The 27,500-nt window shown below is 45.4% G+C and overlaps 2 protein-coding genes across 2 annotated transcripts in view; both read right to left on the bottom strand.

Annotated features, from left to right (window-relative positions):
• LOC311245288 (tight junction protein 2-like) overlaps positions 1–22,907 on the bottom strand; it is a 101,499-nt gene extending 78,592 nt beyond the window's left edge. Inside the window, exons 1-4 of the mRNA XM_084335124.1 lie at positions 22,758–22,907; positions 9,288–9,393; positions 4,659–4,762; positions 2,997–3,060 (exon numbers count right to left, since the gene is read on the bottom strand). Of these exons, the coding sequence (XP_084191250.1) occupies positions 2,997–3,060; positions 4,659–4,762; positions 9,288–9,382 (263 nt within the window). The 5' untranslated portion in view covers positions 9,383–9,393; positions 22,758–22,907. The remainder of the gene's footprint in view (positions 1–2,996; positions 3,061–4,658; positions 4,763–9,287; positions 9,394–22,757) is intronic.
• Positions 20,442–27,500, bottom strand: part of LOC311248943 (tight junction protein 1-like) — a gene marked incomplete at its 3' end in the record, with an annotated part of 73,490 nt that continues 66,431 nt past the window's right edge. Inside the window, exons 5-6 of the mRNA XM_084338188.1 lie at positions 22,758–22,911; positions 20,442–20,461 (exon numbers count right to left, since the gene is read on the bottom strand). Coding sequence (XP_084194314.1) covers positions 20,442–20,461; positions 22,758–22,911 — 174 coding nt within the window. The remainder of the gene's footprint in view (positions 20,462–22,757; positions 22,912–27,500) is intronic.

The following is a 27,500-nucleotide window of genomic DNA, read 5'->3' as shown; positions in this document are numbered from 1 at the left end:
GGGGGGAAACAGGATGTCAACACACCGTATGCTTGCCAACTACCATGACTGTCCTGATTATGATTATGTGTGTCTTGTCCATGTATGGGCTTTGATTTGTCCCTGTACACCAGGGGTCTCAAACTCAATGTACCTGGGGGCCTCTGGAGGTAGAGTCTGGGTGAGGCTGGGCCGCATCAAATATTCCACAAAAAAAGGGTTTAAAGTATTCCAAAAAAAGTACAACTGATCCAATCTTCTCAATATTTAGCAATAACATTTCAGAACATGACCAGTTCTTCAGAACATGAACGGTTCTTCAGAACATAGGCTTCTCAGTGGTGTCAGTGGACTCATCCACATGCAGCTATGGAAACGCACTGTGCATTTTTTTTATTCTATCACAAAGCTGTTTAATCAAATCACCAGCCAGTATTTCAGTTATTCTGGTTGCTGTGCGATCTGAGGGGGATTTGCTTTTGTTTGCCTTCAAACATGGTCTCCATCACTTCAGTCATACATTATTTTATTATGTATGCATCAGAGAGAGAGAATGGCTTCTTGTGTTTAGCCAACACCCATGCCACCCATGGTTGCTTTTTCTCGTTGTGACATAGATTTAACAATAATTCTGCTTGCAGCTTGATATGATGATTTCATTCCATTTATTTGTGTGGTTCTTAGCACTGAATTTTGAGGGAAGGTTGCATCAAAATAACGGTGTTTTGTTTCGTAGTGGCGTTTCATATTGCCACTCTTCACAAGAGCTACCGTTTCTTGGCATATTAGTCACATTGGTTTGGTGCTGGACTCAGGATGAACGCATATTTTTCAGTCCATTCACCTTTGAATTGCAGTCGACTTTTCTTTTACTGGCCATCTTTGAAGATCCCATATTTTTCTGCTGCCTGCCTGCTGGCGGAACTAGCTACATGTATCTCACGGAGATAAAACTGGGAGCAAGGCTACTGTAGATGCGCTGTCAACTCTCTGCTCTGACTCGGACTGAAAGAGACAACACGCATTCCGTGAAGACCCGCCCTACTCCCCTACTCTGCCTCTGATTCGCAGACTGTGGGTGGGGGGGAGAAACTCTGACGGGACGCTGAATGTGATTGGACCAGACCCGTACACAGACACAGACAGACAGTGGCAGTGCAGCTGGACATGCAGAGCACTGCTTGCAGAGGAGATTTAGCGAAGATGCATTTGCCTTCCACTTTACTTGGCATCACTCCGAAATCAACCAAGTCACTAACGTAACGTTGCCGTCATGAGCCTGCGCTATGATAGCCTACAAGTGATCAAATAAATAAAACTTCCAACTTGCGCAACGACTCGGCAACAAGTTGCGCGCGGGCCACACTAACACTAAACTTTGATGTCAAGTAGGGGGCCGCAAAATATCATCCCACGGGCCGCAATTGGCCCGCGGGCCGCGAGTTTGAGACCCCTGCTGTACACTATGTTTTGTATAGATGCATGAATGCCTAGTGAGTGAATGTACAGAATATGTTTAAATAGTTTTTATATTCGCTTTAATGTCCTTCTATTTTTCTGTTTCTTTCTGGCTTAAACATCTAGCCCAGGGACTACAACTGAAAACTAGCAACCCTGCTAATGTTGGCATATTTACAGTTGAAAAATATGCATAAAGCTCAGAGCATTTCCAGAGCGTCTCGCGACTCCGCCATTTGCTCGATTTTGATTGGTCGGTCGAAAAAAGTGACCTTGATGAGCGGCGCTCCTCTCCAAAAGTTGAACTATTTTCAACTTTATGCGCTGGGAGAGCTCCGCCCAAAAACGCTAGCCGCAGAGAGCGCTAAAACGCGAGTCGCGGCGCTGGGAAAAGGAGCGTGCCTGTCACGTCTTTAGCATAGAAATGAATGACAGAAAGGAGCTGACAACTCATAAAAAGCTGGCTGTGGACACAAGCCCTAAATGTAAAACTTTTATTTTAAACAAGTATGCACTACGTATTTAATTCACATCATTCTGTTTATTCAGTTCATGATAACATGGAATCATCGCACTAGCTTGGAGAACAAGGCATTGCAGTCAGATATAGCAGCGCTAGCATCTCGCTAATTGTACGTCATCGGTATCTAGCTGAGGAATGTGCGAGAGGACGTTGGCAAGGTCAGGATTTGAGTCTGTAGTTGTGTAATCTAGGTTTAACTGGCAGCGAGGGCACACACACACACACATACGCAAACACATGTACATGCACACACACCCACATATATACGCAAACGTACACACACGTGCATGCACACACACACACACACACACGCATCTTAGATAATGCATCACTGTCAGCAAGCCCACTGCAAAAATAAACCTCCCATAGGACAAAGGGGAGAGACAGAGATGATGAATCATGAATATGGAGAGAGAGGAGAGGAGAGGAGAAGAGAGGGGAGCGGAGAGGAGGAGAGAGGAGAGGAGAGGAGAGGAGAGGAGAGGAGAGGAGAGGAGAGGAGAGGAGAGGAGAGGAGAGGAGAGGAGAAGAGAAGGGAGGGGAGGGGAGGGGAGGGGAGGGGAGGGGAGCGGAGAGGAGAGGAGAGGAGAGGAGAGGAGAGGAGAGGAGAGGAGAGGAGAGGAGAGGGGAGATGAGGGGAGAGGAGAGAGAGGGGAGAAGAGGAGAGGAGAGGAGAGGAGAGGAGAGAGGAGAGGAGAGGGGAGAGGAGAGGGGAGAAGAGGAGAGGAGAGGAGAGCAGCAGAGAGGAGAGGAGAGGAGAGGAGAGGAGAGGAGAGGAGAGGAGAGGAGAGGAGAGGAGAGGAGAGGAGAGGAGAGGAGAGGAGAGGAGAGGAGAGGAGAGGAGAGTTGATGAGGGAAGGATAGAGAGGAGGGAGGGGTCAAGAGGAGAGGAAAGGAGAAGAAAATAATGTAATATTGGAAGAGAAGAGAAGAGAAGAGAAGAGAAGAGAAGAGAAGAGAAGAGAAGAGAAGAGAAGAGAAGAGAAGAGAAGAGAAGAGAAGAGAAGAGAAGAGAAGAGAAGAGAAGAGGACTCACCCATACATCTCTTCATCCTCTGGGCTGGGGCGCAGAAGGATCTTTGGGGTGGTTCTGACTGCAGCTGTGGAAGAGACGGAGAGACAGTTTGACGGTCAGCCCCATCATCACACAGGAAACAGCATCAAGAGGACAAGCTGTCGGAACAGAACTCAGCGGGAGGCCTTCTTCCTCAGAAGCTGCTTTTGGGAGCGGATTCCTGTGGGGAAGCATTCCGGCTGACTATGGTATTTCCAAAAAAGTAGCATCATATACCACGGCGGTACCATGGTTACCGACACAATGGCTGGTACCATGGTTACCGATACAATGGCTGGTACCATGGTTACCGACACAATGGCTGGTACCATGGTTACCGATACAATGGCTGGTACCATGGTTACCGACACAATGGCTGGTACCATGGTTACCGATACAATGGCTGGTACCATGGTTACCGACACAATGGCTGGTACCATGGTTACCGATACAATGGCTGGTACCATGGTTACCGACACAATGGCTGGTACCATGGTTACCGATACAATGGCTGGTACCATGGTTACCGACACAATGGCTGGTACCATGGTTACCGACACAATGGCTGGTACCATAGTTACCGACACAATGGCTGGTACCATGGTTACCGACACAATGGCTGGTACCATGGTTACCGATACAATGGCTGGTACCATGGTACTTTTTGTAAGGGTTATCCGTTTACAATATAAAGTATAATTATGAACGTTTTCTTTTTCTCTCCGGGCATCTTTGCGACGGCTGCTCCCTCTGCTCATTGGCTGCTCCCTCTGCTCATTGGCTGCTCCCAGCTGTGGCCACGCCCACTTTTTGGTGGCAAACACCGTTCCTATTGACCGCCATTGTATCTGGCCTGTATAAGAACTGTATTTAGCCTGTATGTATAAGAACTGTATTTAGCCTGTATAAGAACTGTATCTAGCCTGTATAAGAACTGTATCTAGCCTGTATAAGAACTGTATCTGGCCTGTATAAGAACTGTATCTAGCCTGTATAAGAACCGTTTCTGGCCTGTATAAGAACTGTATTTAGCCTGTATAAGAAATGTATTTAGCCTGTATAAGAACTGTATCTAGCCTGTATAAAGAACTGTATCTAGCCTGTATAAGAACTGTATTTAGCCTGTATAAGAACTGTATTTAGCCTGTATAAGAACTGTAGCTAGCATGTATAAGAACTGTATTTAGCCTGTATAAGAACTGTATCTGGCCTGTATAAGAACTGTATCTAGCCTGTATAAGAACTGTATTTAGCCTGTATAAGAACTGTATCTGGCCTGTATAAGAACTGTATCTAGCCTGTATAAGAACTGTATTTAGCATGTATAAAGAACTGTATCTAGCCTGTATAAGAACTGTATTTAGCCTGTATAAAGAACTGTATCTAGCCTGTATAAAGAACTGTATTTAGCCTGTATAAGAACTGTATTTAGCCTGTATACGAACTGTATCTGGCCTGTATAAGAACTGTATTTAGCCTGTATAAGAACTGTATTTAGCCTGAGTGACAGGTAACAAGGGGAGGTGTGCAGCGTGAGTGACAGGGTAGACAGCCTATGGAGCGGTAACAAGGGGAGGTGTGCAGCGTGAGTGACAGGTAACAGGGGGAGGTGTTGCAGCGTGAGTGACAGGGTAGACGGCCTACCAGACGGCTCCTCCCGGTCCAGCTCAGCGGAGGCATGAGGGTCTTCAGGGACCCTGAAGGGAGAGGCCATGGCTGACACACTGGCTGCTCTGAGGGGGTCTTCCCTGGAGCACGAGCACACACACACACACACACACACACACACACACACACACACACACACACACACACACACACACACACACACACACACACACACACACACACACACACACACACACACACACACACACACACACACACACACACACACACACACACACACACGTAGGTAAGGGAGTTGAAAAGGGACATAGGTGTTTAATACTGACTAATAACTGATACTAACTAATACTAACTAATAATGATGGCTTTCCCGATCCTCATCTCATCACTAAGGGTGCTTTCACACATAGTTTTGGTGGACTCGGTGCGGTTCTGGTGGTGAAGTTGCAACATTGTTGCATTCTTCATTTGGTTCGTCTGCATTCACACAGCAATTTGTCAGGCGCACCAAAACGTTCTGAACAATGTCACGCGGTCGAAAATGGCGCTCGTCTATTGGACAATAGAGAGTGGAAATGTGTGTGTGTGGCTGCGAGCCCGTGTGTGCGCGTGCGCGTGTGTGTGTCTGTGTGTGTGGACTGCGAGCCCCATAGATATGGCGAGCCATGTCTGACTCCAGATCAGCGGAGGCGGAGTTTTTTTTATTTTGACATGGCATTGATCCATTGTTCTATTGAAGCACATTACCACCATCCTCTCGCTAAACAACTTGTACACCACGTTGTTTTTATGAGTGCCCACAAGTAGCCGTTTTATTTGGTCTTCTGCTCATATGTGTACAGTGTGCTTGTTTTGCAGTGAGTGCGCCTCGGTAATAATAATAATAATAATAAGCCGCGTTTTTTCTTCCTTCTACCCAAGATGAACAGTTAGATATAGATAGATAGATAGATAGATAGATAGATAGATAGATAGATAGATAGATAGATAGATAGATAGATAGATAGATAGATAGATAGATAGATAGATAGATAGATAGATGCAGTGTGCTTGTTTTGCAGTGAGTGCCGCGCGCAGTGGTAATAATAATAAGCACTTCCTATATTTGGTCCGCGTTTGGTCCGATGAAGCGAACCGAGACCTATGTTTTCAGGCGGACCAGAGTTTGCGTGTTTGGTCCGCGGACCGAGTTCGACGCGCATTCACACAAACCCAAAAAACCGGACTATCGAATTCTGGTCCGATAGTCCGGACCAAACAGCCCCTGTGTGAAAGCGACCTTAAAGATTAGATTCTTTAATGATCACCCAGCCAGGCTGGTTGAATTTGTTTTCAGTGAAGTTACAGCATCGTTCCAACATAGAACATATAACATCACTTACAATACATACATACTACGTGCAGTTAAATACATAAATACATAATTACAAAGACCACAATATCACAGTTTATGTCCATGTCCATAGCAACAGAGGTAGGGGATTGAATGCAATTGTATTAGTGTAAACGGCCAGCCAAGCTGGTGACAACCCCGGAGCTGTGAGCTGGATTCGAACAGGCGAATCCAGCTCACAGCTCCGGGGTTGGTGACGAACGCAATCTCTGCTACGCCACCTACGCCACCTCCGCTACGCTACGCCTGTGTCGTAGTCCAGTTCTAATGCTACAGTAGTGCCTTGCTCAAGAACAATGGCAGCACTATGAACCCAGCATGGCGTATCATTACCTGGAGGAACCCCCCCCACCCCCACCCCCAGTCGGGTTCAAATCCAGAACAGTGTTAACCAATGCACCACCATGCCATTTAACCCTTTCATTACCACACTACAGAAGGTTAACCTTTCACTACCACACTACAGAAGGTTAACCTTTCACTACCACACTACAGAAGGTTAACCTTTCACTACCACACTACAGAGGGTTAACCCTTTCACTACCACACTACAGAAGGTTAACCTTTCACTACCACACTACAGAAGGTTAACCTTTCACTACCACACTACAGAAGGTTAACCTTTCACTACCACACTACAGAAGGTTAACCTTTCACTACCACACTACAGAAGGTTAACCTTTCACTACCACACTGCAGACGGTTAACCTTTCACTGCCACACTGCAGAAGGTTAACCTTTCACTACCACACTACAGAAGGTTAACCCTTTCACTACCACACTACAGAAGGTTAACCTTTCACTACCACACTACAGAAGGTTAACCTTTCACTAACACACTACAGAAGGTTAACCCGTTCACTACCACACTACAGACCGTTAACCCTTTCACTACCACACTACAGAAGGTTAACCTTTCACTACCACACTACAGAAGGTTAACCTTTCACTACCACACTACAGACCGTTAACCCTTTCACTACCACACTACAGAAGGTTAACCTTTCACTACCCCACTACAGACGGTTAACCTTTCACTACCACACTACAGAAGGTTAACCTTTCACTACCACACTACAGAAGGTTAACCTTTCACTACCACACTACAGAAGGTTAACCTTTCACTACCACACTACAGAAGGTTAACCTTTCACTACCACACTACAGAAGGTTAACCATTTTGGTAGTGTGGTAGTGAAAGGGTTAACCAACAGTTTTATCCAAAGCGACTCACATGTACAACAGTAGAATGAGCTCATTCTATTCTTTCCGTCACTAATATAGCAGGGGAAAACGTGAATATTGACCTGATAATAAGTAGCTAAAAATAAATTTATCATAGCCTAGAAAAAGAAGAATAAAATAGTGTTTACCCATTCATGGACTAGTGTCTTCCTATCCCTCGTTCCTCTCTGCATATTTCAATTGATCTTGTTGATTGATCAATATATAGATTTTTTTCAGTCTCTTTTCTTTCAACCATTCATCCATCTATCCATCCCTTCATCCACAGGGTTCCCAGACATTGCAAAATGAAATTCAAAGACTTTCAAGTACTTTCCTAAGCACTATTTTTCTTTTTAACAAGGGCATTTAAAAAGGATACAATTCACTTTTAAATGTAAAAAGGAAAATCTGACCCTTTTTTAATCCTCTCCCCCCCCCCCTTCTGGTCGGTACAAGGGAACCCTGAAGTCTACCACATGCTTCCTCCGACACATGCGGAGACAGCCAGTGGCTCTTTTTTCACCTGGCAGCGAGGACTCTCATTGGTGAAGTGTAACGCGTGTGAGGTCACGCTGCCTTCACCATTTCCTGCCTTTCGCTGAGCAGGCGCCCAGACCTGACCTCAACGCCAGATTACCACCCACGACTTCCCTCCCCCTAACTCAGCCAAACGAGTTAGTATGACGACCGGCCCAAGCCGCAGGGCAATGCTGACTCCGGGAGTCGAGACCGCAGCCTCTTGCATTGGTGACGAGCGCAATCTCCGTTACGCCACCCGACCGCATGTGGGCCCTTTTTAGGATGATTTGCCCACCGGCACTTTGGCGACCACTAGTGGCTCGGGTGTGCATATTTTGTAATACAAAATTTAAGCCCCATTTGTTGCCCGTCGATGGCCCTTTCAGGTGACAAAATCCGTTCAGCGGTTCTCGAGTTACATGCCGATATTTGAGGCTTGTGCAAAGTACATGGTATTGCGCAAAATACCACTCCCGACTCTTGGGGCTCTAGTTCTGTCAATCATTTGGCAATATCGAAAATGATTGTGTAGGGTTGTAGCCAATTAGTGTGGCTTTCCAATGATACCCCACGTGGGGATGTACGAATCAGGGATCTAGGTGAAAAACTCACGAGGGAAAACAGTAAGAGAAAAACCGCCGAATGAATTGAAGTCTATGAGAAAACTGAGCTTTTCTTTTGTACACAGTTTAAAATCACTCCTAATCACTCAATTCTGAACAGATCTTTATGAAACTACATGTACTACAGAAGGCTTCATGCTATGGATCCCAGGAGTTTTTAAGCCATACAAATTTCTGGGGAAATACTACTTCTGGACTACCAACTACTACAGAAAAACGTAACAACTTTTTCTACAACTTCTACAAGTTCAGACCTATGTTACTCTATTTCATTAGCACTAAAAGTGATCCTTCTTTATTGTATCATAAACTTCAGAATGTTATCCTTCAAAAGAGATCAGGCTTATGCATGTGCTATAAGTATAAAGTATAGTATTTTGGTTTGCAAAAGATATATAGTCCTCAAAAACGAAAACAAAAATGGCCACTTTTCTGCCCGCGTGTTAAGCGGTTAAAACCAATTTCCGACAATTAGTTACACTTTAAATAAAGAAACAAAATGTCTCGATTCAGAATTTCTTTTATCATGGATGAACAAAACGTTCAATGCGAATGGTTGATTTGAATTTAATTACTTTTTAAGGACCTTGTTAAAAAGATTGGCTGTTTTCAAGGAATTCCAGGCCTCGACTTTTCTTTTTCAAAAATCAAGCACTTTAAGCACTTCAAGGACCTTGTGCGAACCCTCCTATCAATATATAGCTTTTTTTCTAGTCTCTTTTCTTCCAACAATTCATCCATCTGTCCATCTGTTCATCTATCCATCCCTTCATCCACTCCCTCACTCACTCATCCCCCATCCCTCCCTCCCTCACTCATCCCCCCTCCCTCCCTCCCTCACTCATCCCCCCTCCCTCCCTCCCTCCCTCCCTCCCTCGTTACCTGTGGTTGTCTCTCTCGTTGGACGAGTGCGAGGAGAGGTCCGACTGGCGGGACCTCCGCTCCTCCGGCGGAGAGTAGGAATGGTACGACTCCATCTCCGAGATGTCTGACAGACGGAGAGACGGGGAGAACAAGAGAGATCACAATGGTGCCAGGAAGCCACACCCCCACACGGCGTCCTCTCGCCCCAGTTAGTGTCACCAACCACCACCAGTAGCAGTAACCTGATTGGTTGTACCAAGAAGCCCAGGCAGCCAATCAATCACCTGAGACAGAGTAAGGCGGGGGTTAATGAGAAACATCCTCGTGAGTCTTCAGGACGAGCGCTGATGCCACAGTCAAGCTAGTGCGTGTTTTCTACCATCACACTGGTCACCACATCTAATCTAGGTCATATTCATGAGGCAAAAGTATGTATTATTATTATTAATCATGACAATTATACATCTATGTACACATATATATATATATATATATTCTGTCGTCGCGTTGAAAACATTGTTCACTAGGTCACTTTTCAGGAGGTAAGAAGAACTATTTTATAACGCCTCGCCAATGTTCCGTTCTTTCCAGCGGGTGCAACTGTGCAAATTAAAACATGGAAACCCTGGTTCCCTGGTTCACACAGTAACGTGAAAGCAGTTGAATTGAGTTGTGACATAGTGATCCAATAGATTTTTCGACGACGTCCGGACGTTGGAATTCAAGGCGATTGTACCGAAAAGGTCAACACCAAGGCCATGTTCACACTGTTCACTAAGGCCATGTTCACACTGCAAGACTTACTACTCAATTCTGATTTATCGAACAGATTTCTTTGTTTGGCTTGACATATTTAAAAAAAAAAATTAATGTGGCCAATATCAGATTCCAGTGTGAACTGATCACGCTCAATAACTGACCCACATGCGCAAATGAAGAATAACGAAGATGGATTTAACATGGAGGACACTGATGTCAGTTTATGGTTTAAATTATAAATGTATATAGTAGGCATGGTTTCGTCATGTGATCCGTGCCTCTATAGTAGGCGTGGTTTCGTCATGTGATCCGTGCCTCTATAGTAGGCGTGGTTTCGTCATGTGATCCGTGCCGCGTGTATGCTTTCTACAACGCAGTTGCGTTTCCGGGTTGCTCTGATTGGCCACTGACCCCACGTGACCCTACGCTATTACGCCCCCCTTATCTGACGCTCTACAGCTCTCCGTAACTTCCTCGCAGAACAGCTGCTTCCGTATTTATAATATTGGAAACGCCGCGCTGTGATAACAACATTAACGAGCGCTGTGATAACAACATTAACGAGCGCTGTGATAACATTAACGAGCGCTGTGATAACAACATTAACGAGCGCTGTGATAACAACATTAACGAGCGCTGTGATAACAACATTAACGAGCGCTGTGATAACAACATTAACGAGCGCTGTGATAACATTAACGAGCGCTGTGATAACAACATTAACGAGCGCTGTGATAACAACATTAACGAGCGCTGTGATAACAACATTAACAAGCGCTGTGATAACAACATTAACGAGCGCTGTGATAACAACATTAACGAGCGCTGTGATAACAACATTAACGAGCGCGCTGTGATAACAACATTATCGAGACTCGTGTCTATTCTGCTAACGCTAACGTTACCTCTCATTGTGTCTATTCTACAAGCTTTAACGTTACCTAGGCTCTCGTGTATCTGCTAACGTAGGCGTGGTCATGTGATCCGCGCCTCTATAGTAGGCGTGGTCATGTGATCCGTGCCTCTATAGTAGGCGTGGTCATGTGACCCGTGCCTCTATAGTAGGCGTGGTCATGTGATCCGTGCCTCTATAGTAGGCGTGGTCATGTGATCCGTGCCTCTATAGTGGGCGTGGTCATGTGATCCGTGCCTCTATAGTAGGCGTGGTCATGTGACCCGTGCCTCTATAGTAGGCGTGGTCATGTGATCCGTGCCTCTATAGTAGGCGTGGTCATGTGATCCGTGCCTCTATAGTAGGCGTGGTCATGTGATCCGTGCCTCTATAGTAGGCGTGGTCATGTGATACGTGCCTCTATAGTAGGCGTGGTCATGTGATCCGTGCCTCTATAGTAGGCGTGGTCATGTGATACGTGCCTCTATAGTAGGCGTGGTCATGTGATCCGTGCCTCTATAGTAGGCGTGGTCATGTGACCCGTGCCTCTATAGTAGGCGTGGTCATGTGATCCGTGCCTCTATAGTAGGCGTGGTCATGTGATCCGTGCCTCTATAGTAGGCGTGGTCTTGTGATCCGTGCCTCTATAGTAGGCGTGGTCTTGTGATCCGTGCCTCTATAGTAGGCGTGGTCATGTGATCCGTGCCTCTATAGTAGGCGTGGTCATGTGATACGTGCCTCTATAGTAGGCGTGGTCATGTGATCCGTGCCTCTATAGTAGGCGTGGTCATGTGATCCGTGCCTCTATAGTAGGCGTGGTCATGTGATCCGTGCCTCTATAGTAGGCGTGGTCATGTGATCCGTGCCTCTATAGTAGGCGTGGTCATGTGATCCGTGCCTCTATAGTAGGCGTGGTCATGTGATCCGCGCCTCTATAGTAGGCGTGGTCATGTGATCCGCGCCTCTATAGTAGGCGTGGTCATGTGATCCGCGCCTCTATAGTAGGCGTGGTCATGTGATCCGCGCCTCTTCCTAACGAGGATCTAACGACGGGCAGAGATCATTTGGCTCTTCATGTGTTTATTCCATTTTGAAGAGAGCAGCACTGACAGCCAAAGCCTTTCATTTGGCCTTTTTTCATCCCTTCAAACTGTGGCATATGGAGCGCTGCTCTGAAGAGGAGGAGGAGGAGGAGGAGGAGAAAGAGGAGGATGAGGAGGAGGAAGAGGAAGAGGAAGAGGGAGGCGGAGGAGGAGGAGAAAGAGGAGGAGGAGGAGGAGGAGGAGAAAGAGGAGGAGGAGGAGGGGGAGGAGGAGGAGGGAGGCGGAGGAGGAGGGGGAGGAAGAGGAGGAGGAGGAGAGGGGGAGGAAGAGGGGGAGGAAGAGGAGGAGGGGGAGGGATATTCATGTGTGTGTGCGTCAGGGTCAGATAGGACAGATGCTTCTGGAAAAAAGAAGATGCAACAAAAGGTTTTAGAGGCCTTTTGAGGACCCAGGTGTGAGAGAGAGAGAGAGAGAACAAGAGAGAGAGACCTTGTGAGAGAGGGAGCGAGAGTGAGCGACTGTACAAGCAAGCAGACAAAAAGAAACGGAGCAGACAGAACACCGGCACTGAAACTGTTCCCTCGTGTTCCTCGTGTTCCCTGTTCCCTCGTGTTCCCTGTTCCCTCGTGTTCCCTCATCATGTTCCCTCGTGTTCCCTGTTCCCTCGTGTTCCCTGTTCCCTCGTGTTCCCTCATCATGTTCCCTCGTGTTCCCTGTTCCCTCGTGTTCCCTGTTCCTCGGTGTCCCTCATCATGTTCCCTCGTGTTCCGTTCCACCGCTTCAACGACACGATTTCTCACCTTTTTAAATGTGGGGTTAAATAAAGCCACCAGAAGAGGAACAGGACGGGTTGGTTAGTCTGGCAGCCGGCTCACCGGGACGCTCCATTAAATCTCTATTAATTTAATTAGAGTTAGAGGAGTGTGGTCCCTGACAGGAAGGGGAGGGGGGGGGGGGGGGAAGTGATGACTAGTAACTGCAGAGATAGAGAGAGAGAGAGAGAGAGAGAGAGAGAGAGAGAGAGAGAGAGAGAGACACACACAAAGAGAGAGAGATGAGGAGAGTGGAAGAGAGAGAGATGAGTGGAAGAGAGAGAGATGAGGAGAGTGGAAGAGAGAGATGAGGAGAGTGGAAGAGAGAGAGATGAGGAGAGTGGAAGAGAGAGAGACGAGGAGAGTGGAAGAGAGAGAGATGATGAGGAGAGTGGAAGAGAGAGAGATGAGGAGAGTGGAAGAGAGAGAGATGAGGAGAGTGGAAGAGAAAGATGAGGAGAGTGGAAGAGAGAGATGAGGAGAGTGGAAGAGAGAGAGAGATGAGGAGAGTGGAAGAGAGAGAGACGAGGAGAGTGGAAGAGAGAGAGACGAGGAGAGTGGAAGAGAGAGAGATGAGGAGAGTGGAAGAGAGAGAGATGAGGAGAGTGGAAGAGAGAGATGATGAGAGTGGAAGAGAGAGATGAGGGAGAGAGGAGAGAGAGAGAGAGGAGAGTGGAAGAGAGAGAGATGAGGAGAGTGGAAGAGAGAGATGAGGAGAGTGGAAGAGAGAGATGAGGAGAGTGGAAGAGAGAGAGACGAGGAGAGTGGAAGAGAGAGAGATGAGGAGAGTGGAAGGAGAGAGATGATGAGAGTGGAAGAGAGAGAGATGAAGAGAGTGGAGAGAGAGAGACGAGGAGAGTGGAAGAGAGAGAGATGAGGAGAGTGGAAGAGAGAGAGATGATGAGAGTGGAAGAGAGAGAGATGAGGAGAGTGGAAGAGAGAGAGATGAGGAGAGTGGAAGAGAGAGAGATGAGGAGAGTGGAAGAGAGAGAGATGAGGAGTGAAGAGAGAGAGATGAGGAGAGTGGAAGAGAGAGAGATGAGAGAGTGGAAGAGAGAGAGATGAGAGTGGAAGAGAGAGAGATGAGGAGAGTGGAAGAGAGAGATGAGGAGAGTGGAAGAGAGAGAGATGAGGAGAGTGGAAGAGAGAGATGAGGAGAGTGGAAGAGAGAGAGATGAGGAGAGTGGAAGAGAGAGAGATGAGGAGTGGAAGAGAGAGATGGAGAGATAGAGCTAGTTGAGGTAGAGAGAGAGATAGAGATATGAGAGAGAGAGATGGAGAGAGAGAGAGAGAGAGCGAGAGAGATGGAGAGAGAGAGCTAGTTGAGCTAGAGAGAGAGAGAGCTAGTTGAGCTAGAGAGAGAGAGAGAGCTAGTTGAGGTAGAGAGATGGAGAGAAAGATGGAGAGAGAGAATAAAGTAGTTTCAAGCTGTAACAGTAATATGTGACTAATATAATATTTTAAAATAAAGTGTGTGAGGAAGAAAGCAAGCAAGCCAGAGCGTGCTAGCTGGTGTGTGTGTGTGTGTGTGTGTGTGTGTGTGTGTGTGTGTGTGTGTGTGTGTGTGTGTGTGTGTGTGTGTGTGTTACGGTGAGTAGCAGCTGTGCGTCTGTGATTGTGTCTTTGCTGGTAGATTATCGCTCCGCAGTTCTGCCGGGGCCTGCAGACACACATATGGACAAACACACACACACACACACACACACACACACACACACACACGTGCACATACACACGCATACAGCCAAATACATACACATACAGCTACACAGTATACATGCATCTCGGGTGTTGACACAACAGTGTTGTTCCATTACTGACTTGGACTGTTGAGTCACTTTGTGAAGGAGCACATTGAAACGGGGACATATGAAAGATTAATGTGCTGCTGGAGCCGTTTTTAGAGGAACAGCTCTAGTCCAGGTTTATTCATCACTGCGACAGGAAGTAAACCAATGTTTATGTATGAAGTTTGAAACTGTGTCTGTCTAGTGTGTACGTCTTTAAAACCATGCACGCACGTCTCGATGCTAATGAAACAAACTGAATGTGTGCGTAGGCTGCCATGCATGACCGTGTGCCTGTTTGTATCACCGTTTGTGTGCGAGTGTGTGAGTGTGTGTGTGTGTGTGTGTGTGTGTGTGTGTGTGTGTGTGTGTGTGTGTGTGTGTGTGAGTGTGTGTGAGTGAGTGTGTGAGTGACGCAGTGTGTTTGATGTCACATCTAGAGCTGAGTGCTCTGGTTTAGTAGAGAACAGAGTGTGCTGCCCCTCTCTCTCTCTCCCCATCCCTTCCTCACCTCCCTCTCCCCCATCCATCTTCTCCCCTCTCCTCCCTCCCCCCCCCCCCCCCCCCCCCCCCCCCCCCTGTCTTTAATCATAGTGTTGGCACAGGTTGGCAGGCGGGGTCAGGAGGTCAGCCGAGGGATAGAAAGCAGCGACAGAAGAGATATACAGCAGAGTAACAGAGCCGGTGTGCTGGATGAGACGGTGTGGGAGAGAGAGGACACAGCCCCTGAGACAGGTAGGACACAGCCCCTGAGACAGATAGGACACAGCCCCTGAAACAGGTAGGACACAGCCCCTGAGACAGATAGGACACAGCCCCTGAAACAGGTAGGACACAGCCCTGAAACAAATAGGACACAGCCCCTGAAACAGGTAGGACACAGCCCCTGAAACAGGTAGGACACAGCCCCTGAAACAGGTAGGACACAGCCCCTGAGACAGGTAGGACACAGCCCCTGAGACAGGTAGGACACAGCCCCTGAAACAGGTAGGACACAGCCCCTGAGACAGGTAGGACACAGCCCCTGAAACAGATAGGACACATCCCCTGAAACAGGTAGGACACAGCCCCTGAAACAGGTAGGACACAGCCCCTGAAACAGATATGACACAGCCCCTGAGACAGGTAGGACACAGCCCCTGAAACAGGTAGGACACAGCCCTGAGACAGGTAGGACACAGCCCTGAAACAGATATGACACAGCCCCTGAGACAGGTAGGACACAGCCCCTGAAACAGGTAGGACACAGCCCCTGAGACAGGTAGGACACAGCCCCTGAGACAGACAGGACACAGCCCCTGAGACAGACAGGACACAGCCCCTGAGACAGACAGGACACAGCCCCTGAGACAGGTAGGACACAGCCCCTGAAACAGGTAGGACACAGCCCCTGAAACAGGTAGGACACATCCTCTGAAACAGGTAGGACACAGCCCCTGAGACAGATAGGACACAGCCCCTGAAACAGATAGGACACAGCCCCTGAGACAGATAGGACACAGCCCCTGAAACAGGTAGGACACAGCCCCTGAAACAGGTAGGACACAGCCCCTGAAACCGATAGGACACAGCCCCTGAAACAGGTAGGACACAGCCCCTGAGACAGGTAGGACACAGCCCCTGAAACAGATATGACACAGCCCCTGAGACAGATAGGACACAGCCCCTGAAACATGTAGGACACAGCCCCTGAAACAGGTAGGACACATCCTCTGAACAGACAGGACACAGCCCCTGAGACAGACAGGACACAGCCCCTGAAACAGGTAGGACACAGCCCCTGAAACAGGTAGGACACATCCTCTGAAACAGATAGGACACAGCCCCTGAAACAGGTAGGACACAGCCCCTGAAACAGGTAGGACACAGCCCCTGAGACAGATGGGACACAGCCCCTGAAACAGGTAGGACACAGCCCCTGAGACAGATAGGACACAGCCCCTGAAACAGGTAGGACACAGCCCCTGAGACAGATAGGACACAGCCCCTGAAACAGGTAGGACACAGCCCCTGAGACAGATAGGCCTAGCCTCTGAAACATGTAGGACGTGGGAGCAGAACATCTGGACCTGAGAGGCATAATATTGGCACTAGAGCAAACGAGTATTCATCTCCCAGTGTATTCATATGGAGTTCATGTTCAGTGGGCCGGGTCTGGTTCTGGGGTCAGGGTTCAAAAGAAATGGTACTTCTGGAAGGATATATAGGCCATGGGAATTCAAAGGCACCAAGTACGTACTGTACACCGTACACACACAAACATAAATCCATACAGAGGGAGGGGCTAGCATTCTCCCGGCCCGGTGTTTGCAAAATAAATAGCATTTGTTTCGACCTGCTCCCAGAACCAGGTGGGGGGTGCTCCGAGTACTCACACTCACGAGGAGTCAGAAAGTTGATTGTTTTGTTATTGGGAACTTACCTACCTATGCAGTCACGTGCCATGGTAAACCCCACCCATCTGGCCCTCCCAGGAGATTAAAACGGAACGCTCAGAATTATTTGCAAAGACTATTTGACCCATGTCTGCCACACATGCAGACGCATGCAGAGAGAGACACCGTCACAGAAACACACGGTGGAAACACCAGCATATCCTGACAGGGACCCTCAGTCACTCGTATACACACATTCACATTATGGTCTGGTTGGAGGGTGTTACTGAGTTTAGAGAGAGAGAGAGAGAGAGAGAGAGAGAGAGAGAGAGAGAGAGAGAGAGAGAGAGAGAGAGAGAGAGAGAGAGAGAGAGAGAGAGAGAGAGAGAGAGAAGCAGAGAGAGAGAGATGAGCAGAGAGAGAGAGAGATGAGCAGATGGAAAGAGGAGCAGAGAGAGAGAGAGGAGCAGAGAAAGAGAGAGGAGACAGATAGAGAGAGAGAGAGCAGAGGGAAAGAGGAGCAGAGAGAGAGAGAGAGAGGAGCAGAGAGAGAGGGGAGGGAGAGAGAGAGACAGATAGAGAGAGGATCAGAGAGAGAGGGGAGGGAGAGAGAGGAGCAGAGAGAAGAGAGAGAGAGGGAGAGAGAGAGAGGAGACAGAGAGAGAGGAGCAGAGAGAGGGAGATGAGCAGAGAGAGAGGAGACAGAGAGAGAGAGCAGAGGGAACGAGGAGCAGAGAGAGACAGAGAGAGAGGAGCAGAGAGAGAGAGAGAGCAGAGGGAAAGAGGAGCAGAGAGAGAGAGGCAGATTCTATTTGGCATACAGGACTGTTCTATAAAGTTATAGAGTGGTGTAGGGGTAAAACATATGATATTATTAAATCAATGTACTCTGGTAATATGTGCAGCGTAAAATTGCCAAAAAAAGAACAGAATTCTTTACCCAAGGGCGAGGCGTTCGTCAGGGCTGCAACCTCAGCCCGGCACTCTTCAATATCTATATTAATGAATTGGCTAATATACTAGAAAAGTCCTCTGCCCCCGGTGTAAGTCTCCACAATTGGGAAGTGAAATGCCTGCTCTTTGCAGATGACCTGGTTGTGTTGTCCCCCACAGCAGACGGCCTACAGCAGAGCCTGCAGCACAGCTAGAGCATTACTGTCAGACCTGGGCCCTGGCAGTAAACCCCAAAAAGACCAAAATAATGATATTCCAAAAAAGATCCAGATCTCAGGACGTCCTACCAAAGTTCTCAATTGGTACAAAACATGTAGAGTACTGCACACATTACACCCATTTAGGCCTAAAACTAAGTTCAACTGGACATTTTAAGGAAGCAGTCAATGAGCTGAGAGGGAAAGCACGCCGGGCTTTCTATGCCATAAAAAGAAATATACAAACAGAAATACCAATTCGAATCTGGTTAAAATTAATTGAATGTGTTATTGAAGCAATTGCACTTTATGGCAGTGAGGTGTGGGGTCCACTTACAAAACAAGACTTTACCCAATTACTACACAGCTAAAACAAAACTACATCACCTATTGGAAAACACAAACAAAAGCACAGAGCAAAATGCAGTGCTATCTGGCTCTAAATCGACAGTACACCATAGCAGATTACTTGAGCATGGTGACTGATCAACAACTAAAAAGAACCTTGACAAAATACAGACTGAGTGAGCACAGCCTCGCTGTTGAAAAGGGGAGGCACAGGAAAACCTGGCTCCCTGCAGAGCAAAGGCTGTGCTGTCATTGCATCCTCAGTGAGCCTGAAACTGAGTTGCACTTCCTCACCAAATGTGAAAAATATAAAGATATTAGAGAAACGCATTTAAAAAAAATTGAACTAATAACAAAAGGTTTTCTTGCACTACCAGATACAGGAAAACTACCAGTCCTACTAGGGGAGGACTCAACAAGCTGTGAGCTAGCAGCAGCCTATGTTGCTGCCTGCCATAGACTGAGGGACAGTGAGTGACAGTCACCTGACATGTTTACGCCGTAATATTTTATGTTCTATTTTATGATGAACATTTTTGTATATACTATGACATTAATATGTGTTTTGTAATCCATGCTTATGTTATCAACCATTTGCTTTGGCAACATGTACAAGCTGCATCATGCCAATAAAGCCACTTGAATTGAATTGAAATTGAGAGAAAGAGAAAGAGAGGGAGATAGAGAGAGGGAGAAAGAGGGAGAAAGAGAGAGAAAGAGAGGAGCAGAGAGAGAGAGGCGCAGAGAGAGAGAGGAGCAGAGAGAGAAAGAGAGGAGCAGAGAGAGAGAGAGACACAGAGTTGTGTTACTGTCGAGTCACGGCAGGGGGATTAATCCAGCATGACAATCCCGTCTAGATGACTGTGGATTAGCAAAGGGGGGGTTATTATGGAATTAGGATTTTACTTTGGGAGAACCTTATGCAACCCCCCCCCAAAAAAAAGAAGAAAAAAAGCAGTTCTCCTGGATATAGAAAGAGAAGAGATGGAACTAAGTGGGTCAGGCGATGATGACATAGGAGCCTGGTCCCTGATCAAACCTCACATGTCCCTAACGTGTCCACACTTCTAGCTAAGGGCTACTTCCTACTTCCTCTTACTAGGCTCGAACACGGCCAATCGGAGTTGACGAAAAGTAACGAAGAGACCGTCCTTCATTCAACAGGTGTAAGGAAGTTGTTTTGCATGTGCTGGTCAGAGATTGACAATGGAGAGAGAGAGAGAGAAGAGAGAGAGGAGAGGGAGAGAGAGAATAGGTTTGAATGAGTGGCACAAAACACTTGGCATGGCATAGTATGGCATGGTATGATACGTTTGTGTGAAATGTCAATGTTGCATGGGGGGGGGGGGGGGGGGGTTGAGAAGCTGAAATAGAGACATCTGGACAGACAACGATAACTTGGTACACTGTTAGGACAGATCATTAATGTGTTATCAACATTTAGAATTCAACACAAGCATCTTACCCAGTTTTACAAGCCCAGGTTTGTCATGCAACACTCTGGATTCAGGAAGACAAGTGATTACCCTTCATCTGCAACCTGGCAAATCATAAAGTCTCATCGGAGATCTAACAACATAACTATAAATCACTGTGAAATGATATAAGGCTACTAATACGCAACCCTACAATACAATATACAAGTATAGTAGTATACTAGTACGCAACCCTACAATACAATATACAAGTATAGTAGTATACTAGTACGCAACCCTACAATACAATATACAAGTATAGTAGTATACTTGTTCCACTGGCATTATTCAACATCAATACTTAATGAAGCACACAATACAAAAGTACATAGAGATTAAAATACTTTATTGATATTTATTGATAGGAAAGTCATAAAAAAAGTTACGTTTTAGAGCAGTAGAAATAGGCGTGAAAGCTTTACAACTGTTTTGTCAGGTTGTGGCACGGCCGTTATACAGCTTTAGAAAAATAGAAATAAAAATAAAAAGGCAACCAATCGTTAGGCTTGTGTCTTGGGGCGGTCCTTCATCTAAAAGTATGACACATTATCTGGAAGAGAGAACACAAGAGAAGGGAGTTCCCCTTTGAGCGACTGCAGACCATCGCTTTTTTTTTGCTTTGCATGGGTAATACGGTCAATTCAATCCCCGTTGACAAAAGGTCCAACCTGTGATTGCAATACGACCTAGGAAAAATAGTGTACATCAACGTTTCACTGGATTGAAGATGTTTTCTTCTGGTCTGAGCCTTTGATACGAGAACCTGCGGCCTTTGTGGTTGTGACAGGTTAGTCTACATTGGTCGTGTTCGTAACACTGGAGTAAACCAGACCTGTATTTTGAGCTATGATGGGCTAAGAAGGATCTAAAAATAGCTTTTACAAGTCAAACTCTTCAAGACCATAATATGAATACACCCAAAGATTGGAGTCCGGATCGAGTCCAGATCTGTTTAGTAGCTTTAAGAGTCCAGATCTGTTTAGTAGCTTTAAGAGTCCAGAGATCCGTTTAGTAGCTTTAAGAGTCCAGATCTGTTTAGTAGCTTTAAGAGTCCAGAGATCTGTTTAGTAGCTTTAAGAGTCCAGATATCTGTTTAGTAGCTTTAAGAGTCCAGATCTGTTTAGTAGCTTTAAGAGTCCAGATCTGTTTAGTAGCTTTAAGAGTCCAGATCTGTTTAGTAGCTTTAAGAGTCCAGATCTGTTTAGTAGCTTTAAGAGTCCAGATCTGTTTAGTAGCTTTAAGAGTCCAGAGATCTGTTTAGTAGCTTTAAGAGTCCAGAGATCTGTTTAGTAGCTTTAAGAGTCCAGATCTGTTTAGTAGCTTTAAGAGACCAGATCTGTTTAGTAGCTTTAAGAGTCCAGAGATCCGTTTAGTAGCTTTAAGAGTCCAGATCTGTTTAGTAGCTTTAAGAGTCCAGAGATCCGTTTAGTAGCTTTAAGAGTCCAGAGATCCGTTTAGTAGCTTTAAGAGTCCAGATCTGTTTAGTAGCTTTAAGAGTCCAGATCTGTTTAGTAGCTTTAAGAGTCCAGATCTGTTTAGTAGCTTTAAGAGTCCAGATCTGTTTTGTAGCTTTAAGAGTCCAGATCTGTTTAGTAGCTTTAAGAGTCCAGATCTGTTTAGTAGCTTTAAGAGTCCAGAGATCTGTTTAGTAGCTTTAAGAGTCCAGATCTGTTTAGTAGCTTTAAGAGTCCAGATCTGTTTAGTAGCTTTAAGAGTCCAGAGATCTGTTTAGTAGCTTTAAGAGTCCAGATCTGTTTAGTAGCTTTAAGAGTCCAGATCTGTTTAGTAGCTTTAAGAGTCCAGATCTGTTTAGTAGCTTTAAGAGTCCAGATCTGTTTAGTAGCTTTAAGAGTCCAGAGATCTGTTTAGTAGCTTTAAGAGTCCAGATCTGTTTAGTAGTAGACTAGTAGTCGCCTCACAATAAACACACACTGCAGCTCTCACCAAGGTTTTTATAGTAAACTAGAAAAAAAATAAAAATAAAAAAAAATACATTTGCGTAAACTGAAATGAACATAAAAACGAATGAAAAATACAGATAAAAAATAAAAAGAACCCCTTGAGAAATACAACAGTTATAATAACTAGTATGCATTATTGCCTGGGTTGACTGGACTGATACTATTCACACTATGTTATGTTAATGCAGAGGTCCTATCCTGTCTGTAATACAGTAGCCAAACAGCTGCGAGCTGAAACCTGACACTTCCCACGCCTCTTATTTTTAACCTCTTAAATGACAGATATTTTTACCCCCTGTACTGTTGGGGCCGCGTGAGTAAAGCGTGATTCGTTGTCCGGTCTCTCTCTAGGGAATGTTGAAATAATGCCATTGGATACATTAGAAGTCCGTTTCCCCCCTTTGATGATAGATCCCTCTAATCGCCATGGAAACACAGTGTCTGTTTTATCCTCATGGATGTAACATCAATGGACCAAAACAAAACAAAACAAAACAAAACAGGACATACAATATGATATATGATGACTGCTTATAAGCAGAAACGAAGCCTACATATATAGTTGGGGTCACTTCACCTTCAATCCCATCAAATTAAAATGAAAACTGAAACTGCAATTCAATAACTAACCACAATCGCATGTATTCTCAATCAATTCTTGAACCTTTTTTTTTTGGCAAAAAATATTAAAAACCCATTTCCCGAATCAAATGGACTCGACAGTGAAGTGACTATACATCGCATCTCCCTGTTAAAAAGAAATAAAAAAACACTGCTAGCAACGTTCACAAACCACATTCCCTGCAGCCCTATTGGTCGGGGCCGTGCGTCCGTCACATTCCCTGCAGCCCTATTGGTCGGTGCTGTGCGTCCGTCAGGACTCACCGTCAGGCTCGGAGTCGGAGTCCACGAGGGGCGGGATGCGGACCAGGATCTGTCTGCGGTCTCTCTGGACCACCAGCTGCAGCTTCCCACGGGACTTCTCGATCAGCTTCCCTGCATCGTTCAGGGACAGGTTCTCCGTCACCGTGCCGTTGATCTGAGGAGACAGAGAGGCGAGGGGATGAGGAGAGAGAGAGAGAGAGAGACAGAGAGAGAGAGAGAGAGAGAGAGGGAGAGACAGAGAGAGACAGAGAGAGAGAGAGAGAGAGAGACAGAGAGATACAGAGAGAGAGAGAGAGAGAGAGAGAGAGAGAGAGGTGGAATGAGGAGAGAGATAGAGAGAGAGAGAGAGAGAGAGAGAGACGGAGAGAGATAGAGACAGAGAGATACAGAGAGAGAGAGAGAGAGAGAGAGAGACAGAGAGAGACGATGGAGTGAGGAGAGAGACAGAGAGAGAAAGAGAGACGGAGAGAGATAGAGACAGAGAGATACAGAGAGAGAGAGAGATAGAGACAGAGACAGAGACAGAGAGAGAGAGAGAGAGAGAGAGAGAGAGAGAGAGAGAGAGAGAGAGAGAGAGAGAGAGGTGGAATGAGGAGAGAGATGATAGAATGAGGAGAGAGAGAGATGATAGAATGAGGAGAGAGAGAGAGAGAGATGATAGAATGAGGAGAGAGATGATAGAATGAAGAGAGAGAGATGATAGAATGAGGAGAGAGAGATGATGGAATGAAGAGAGAGAGATGATAGAATGAGGAGAGAGATGATAGAATGAGGAGAGAGATGATAGAATGAGGAGAGAGAGATGATAGAATGAGGAGAGAGCGATGATAGAATGAGGAGAGAGAGAGACAGAGAGACAGATGGAATGAGGAGAGAGATGATAGAATGAGGAGAGAGCGATGATAGAATGAGGAGAGAGAGAGAGACAGAGAGACAGATGGAATGAGGAGAGAGAGATGATATAATGAGAGAGATATGATAGAATGAGGAGAGACGGAGAGATGATAGAATGAGGAGAGAGAGAGAGACAGAGAGACAGATGGAATGAGGAGAGAGAGATGATAGAATGAGGAGAGACAGAGAAATGATAGAATGAGGAAAGAGATAGTCTGTTTTGTAATCCATGTTTATGTTTAATATTAATCATTTGCTTTTGCAACATGTAGAAGTACGTCATGTCAATAAAGCCATTTGAATTGAATTGAATTGAGAGAGATGATAGAATGAGGAGAGAGAGAGAGAGAGAGAGAGAGAGGGAGAGACAGAGAGAGACAGAGAGAGAGAGAGACATAGAGAGAGAGAGAGAGAGAGGTGGAATGAGGAGAGAGATAGAGAGAGAGAGAGAGAGAGAGAGAGAGAGATAGAGACAGAGAGATACAGAGAGAGAGAGAGAGAGAGAGAGAGAGAGAGAGAGAGAGAGAGAGAGAGAGACAGAGAGACGATGGAGTGAGGAGAGAGACAGAGAGAGAGAGAGACGGAGAGAGATAGAGACAGAGAGATACAGAGAGAGAGAGAGAGAGAGAGAGAGAGAGAGAGAGAGAGAGAGAGAGAGAGAGAGAGAGAGAGGAGAGAGAGAGTGAGAGAGAGAGAGGTGGAATGAGGAGAGAGATGATAGAATGAGGAGAGAGAGAGATGATAGATGAGGAGAGAGAGAGAGAGATGATAGAATGAGGAGAGAGATGATAGAATGAAGAGAGAGAGATGATAGAATGAGGAGAGAGAGATGATGGAATGAAGAGAGAGAGATGATAGAATGAGGAGAGAGATGATAGAATGAGGAGAGAGATGATAGAATGAGGAGAGAGAGATGATAGAATGAGGAGAGAGCGATGATAGAATGAGGAGAGAGAGAGACAGAGAGACAGATGGAATGAGGAGAAATATGATAGAATGAGGAGAGAGCGATGATAGAATGAGAGAGAGAGACAGAGAGACAGATGGAATGAGGAGAGAGAGATGATATAATGAGAGAGATATGATAGAATGAGGAGAGACAGAGATGATAGAATGAGGAGAGAGAGAGAGAGACAGAGAGACAGATGGAATGAGGAGAGAGAGATGATAGAATGAGGAGAGACAGAGAAATGATAGAATGAGGAAAGAGATAGTCTGTTTTGTAATCCATGTTTATGTTTAATATTAATCATTTGCTTTTGCAACATGTAGAAGTACGTCATGTCAATAAAGCCATTTGAATTGAATTGAATTGAGCGAGATGATAGAATGAGGAGAGAGAGATGATAGAATGAGGAGAGACAGATGGAATGAGGAGAGAGATGATAGAATGAGGAGAGAGAGAGATGATAGAATGAGGAGAGAGAGACAGAGAGATGATAGAATGAGGAGAGAGAGATGATAGAATGAGGATAGAGAGAGATGATAGAATGAGGAAAGAGAGAGAGACAGAGAGAGATGATCGAATGAGGAGAGAGACAGATAGATGATAGAATGAGGAGAGAGAGAGATGATAGAATGAGGAGAGAGACATATAGATGATAGAATGAGGAGAGAGAGACAGAGAGATGATAGAATGAGGAGAGAGAGAGATGATAGAATGAGGAGAGAGAGACAGAGAGATGATAGAATGAGGAGAGAGAGATGATAGAATGAGGAGAGACAGAGAGATGATAGAATGAGGAGAGAGATGATAGAATGAGGAGAGAGATACAGAGATGATAGAATGAGGAGAGAGAGATGATATAATGAGGAGAGACAGAGAGATGATAGAATGAGGAGAGAGAGATGATATAATGAGGAGAGAGAGACAGAGAGATGATAGAATGAGGAGAGAGAGATGATGGAATGAGGAGAGAGAGACATAGAGATGATAGAATGAGGAGAGAGATGATAGAATGAGGAGAGAGAGACAGAGAGATGATAGAATGAGGAGAGAGATGATGAGGAGAGAGATGATATAATGAGGAGAGAGAGAGAGATGATAGAATGAGGAGAGAGATAGAGATGATAGAATGAGGAGAGAGACAGAGAGATGATAGAATGAGGAGAGAGATGATAGAATGAGGAGAGAGATGATGAGGAGAGAGATGATATAATGAGGAGAGAGATAGAGATGATAGAATGAGGAGAGAGACAGAGAGATGATAGGATGAGGAGACAGAGAGACGATAGAATGAGGAGAGAGATATGATAGAATGAGGAGAGAGAGAGATGATAGAATGCAGTGATGGAGGATGGTGTGAATTTTTTTTTTTTTTTTTATTTATCCTTTATTTATCCAGGAATGTCCCATTGAGATACAAGATCTCTTCTTCCAGGGAGTCCTGACCAACACAGCACACAACAAGTTTCAACATAAAACAGGGCATTAAACAAAAAACATACAATTCAAATATAAATACAGAGGGTCATTTGTGCAGTGGCAAGGAGCATAATCACATCAACAATAGCATCAGGTAAAACAGTTACATGTTTCATAAAGGGCTAATCGTAGCATACCTTTAAAAGCATTCACAGTAGGAAGTGCCTGTAGACAAAGTTTCACTTGCAGCGTATTCCATAAAAAGGGAGCATAGTGGGAGAATGCAGCTTTACCAAGCTCTGACTGCATCAAAGGAACATTTAACAGCATCCCATTTGCAAAAAAGCAAGTATAAAAGGACAGAAGTCTGGAGATATATAAGGGCAGCTTACCTAGCAATGACTTAAGGATAAAAATCAACATGTGTGATTGTCTTCTTTGGTACAGAGAGGACCATCCTATGACTGATACAAAGTGCAGTGGTGGGTGCGAGAGCCTGCACCTGTTACAAAACGTATGGCAGTATGGTACGCAGAATCCAGCTTTTAAGCAGGGAGGAAGGAGCATGCATATAGATTACATCGCCATAGTCTAATACAGGCAGAAAGGAACTCTGCACAATTCTCTTCCTGGCTTCAGACGGGAAACATTTCTTTAACCGGAAGAAAAAGCCAGTTTAGGTCTAAGTTTTCTCAGTAGGTTCCCAATATGAACATCAAAGGCCATCTTTTCATCAATCCATATGCCCAGATATTTATAGGATGCTACTTTGTCAAGGCATGTCCCTTCCAGTGTCAGAATCGGGGGGACAGCTGTATTAGCTCGAGAGCGAGAGAAGGTCATGTACTTGGTCTTTTTTGCATTAAGGACCAGTCTTAGCCTTAGCAAGGAGTGTTGTAGTGTATTAAAAGCATCCTGTAGAAGCTCTATGGCCTGAGTTAAAGAGGAAGCCACTGTGTAAACAACTGTATCATCGGCGTATAAATGAAAACGTGCTGGGTTTATCCCATTTCCTAGTTCATTTATAAAGATGGAAATAAGACAGGGGCCAAAATAGAACCTTGTGGAACACCTTTGTTTACAGTAAGAGCAGCTGAGGTATAATCTTCTACTGAAACACACTGAGTTCTTTCAGATAGATAGTTTTTAAACCAGCTCAAAGCCATTTTACCAAGACCTATGCAGCCAAGCCTTTGCAGTAGCAATGCATGATCCACAGAATCAAAAGCTTTAGACAGATCAACAAACAATGCTGCACTGAATGCAGTGATGGAGGATGGTGTGAATGCAGTGATGGAGGATGGTAGGGGTGGACGGTATGGTCTAAAATTTATATCACGGTATAATTTGAAGCATAGACGGTAACGGTATATATCACGGTATCATCGTTTTAGATAAAAAAATAAATTTATTTTATTTTATATAATTTTTTTTTTATAAAATATATATATTATATAATTAGACTTGTACTTGTATTATCTGCG

The sequence above is a fragment of the Notolepis coatsorum genome (assembly GCF_963971535.1).
Source record: "Notolepis coatsorum genome assembly, chromosome: 1".
Classification (NCBI taxonomy): domain Eukaryota; kingdom Metazoa; phylum Chordata; class Actinopteri; order Aulopiformes; family Paralepididae; genus Notolepis; species Notolepis coatsorum.
Note: the sequence above shows the minus strand (reverse complement) of the source record. Positions and strands in the feature narration are given on the sequence as shown.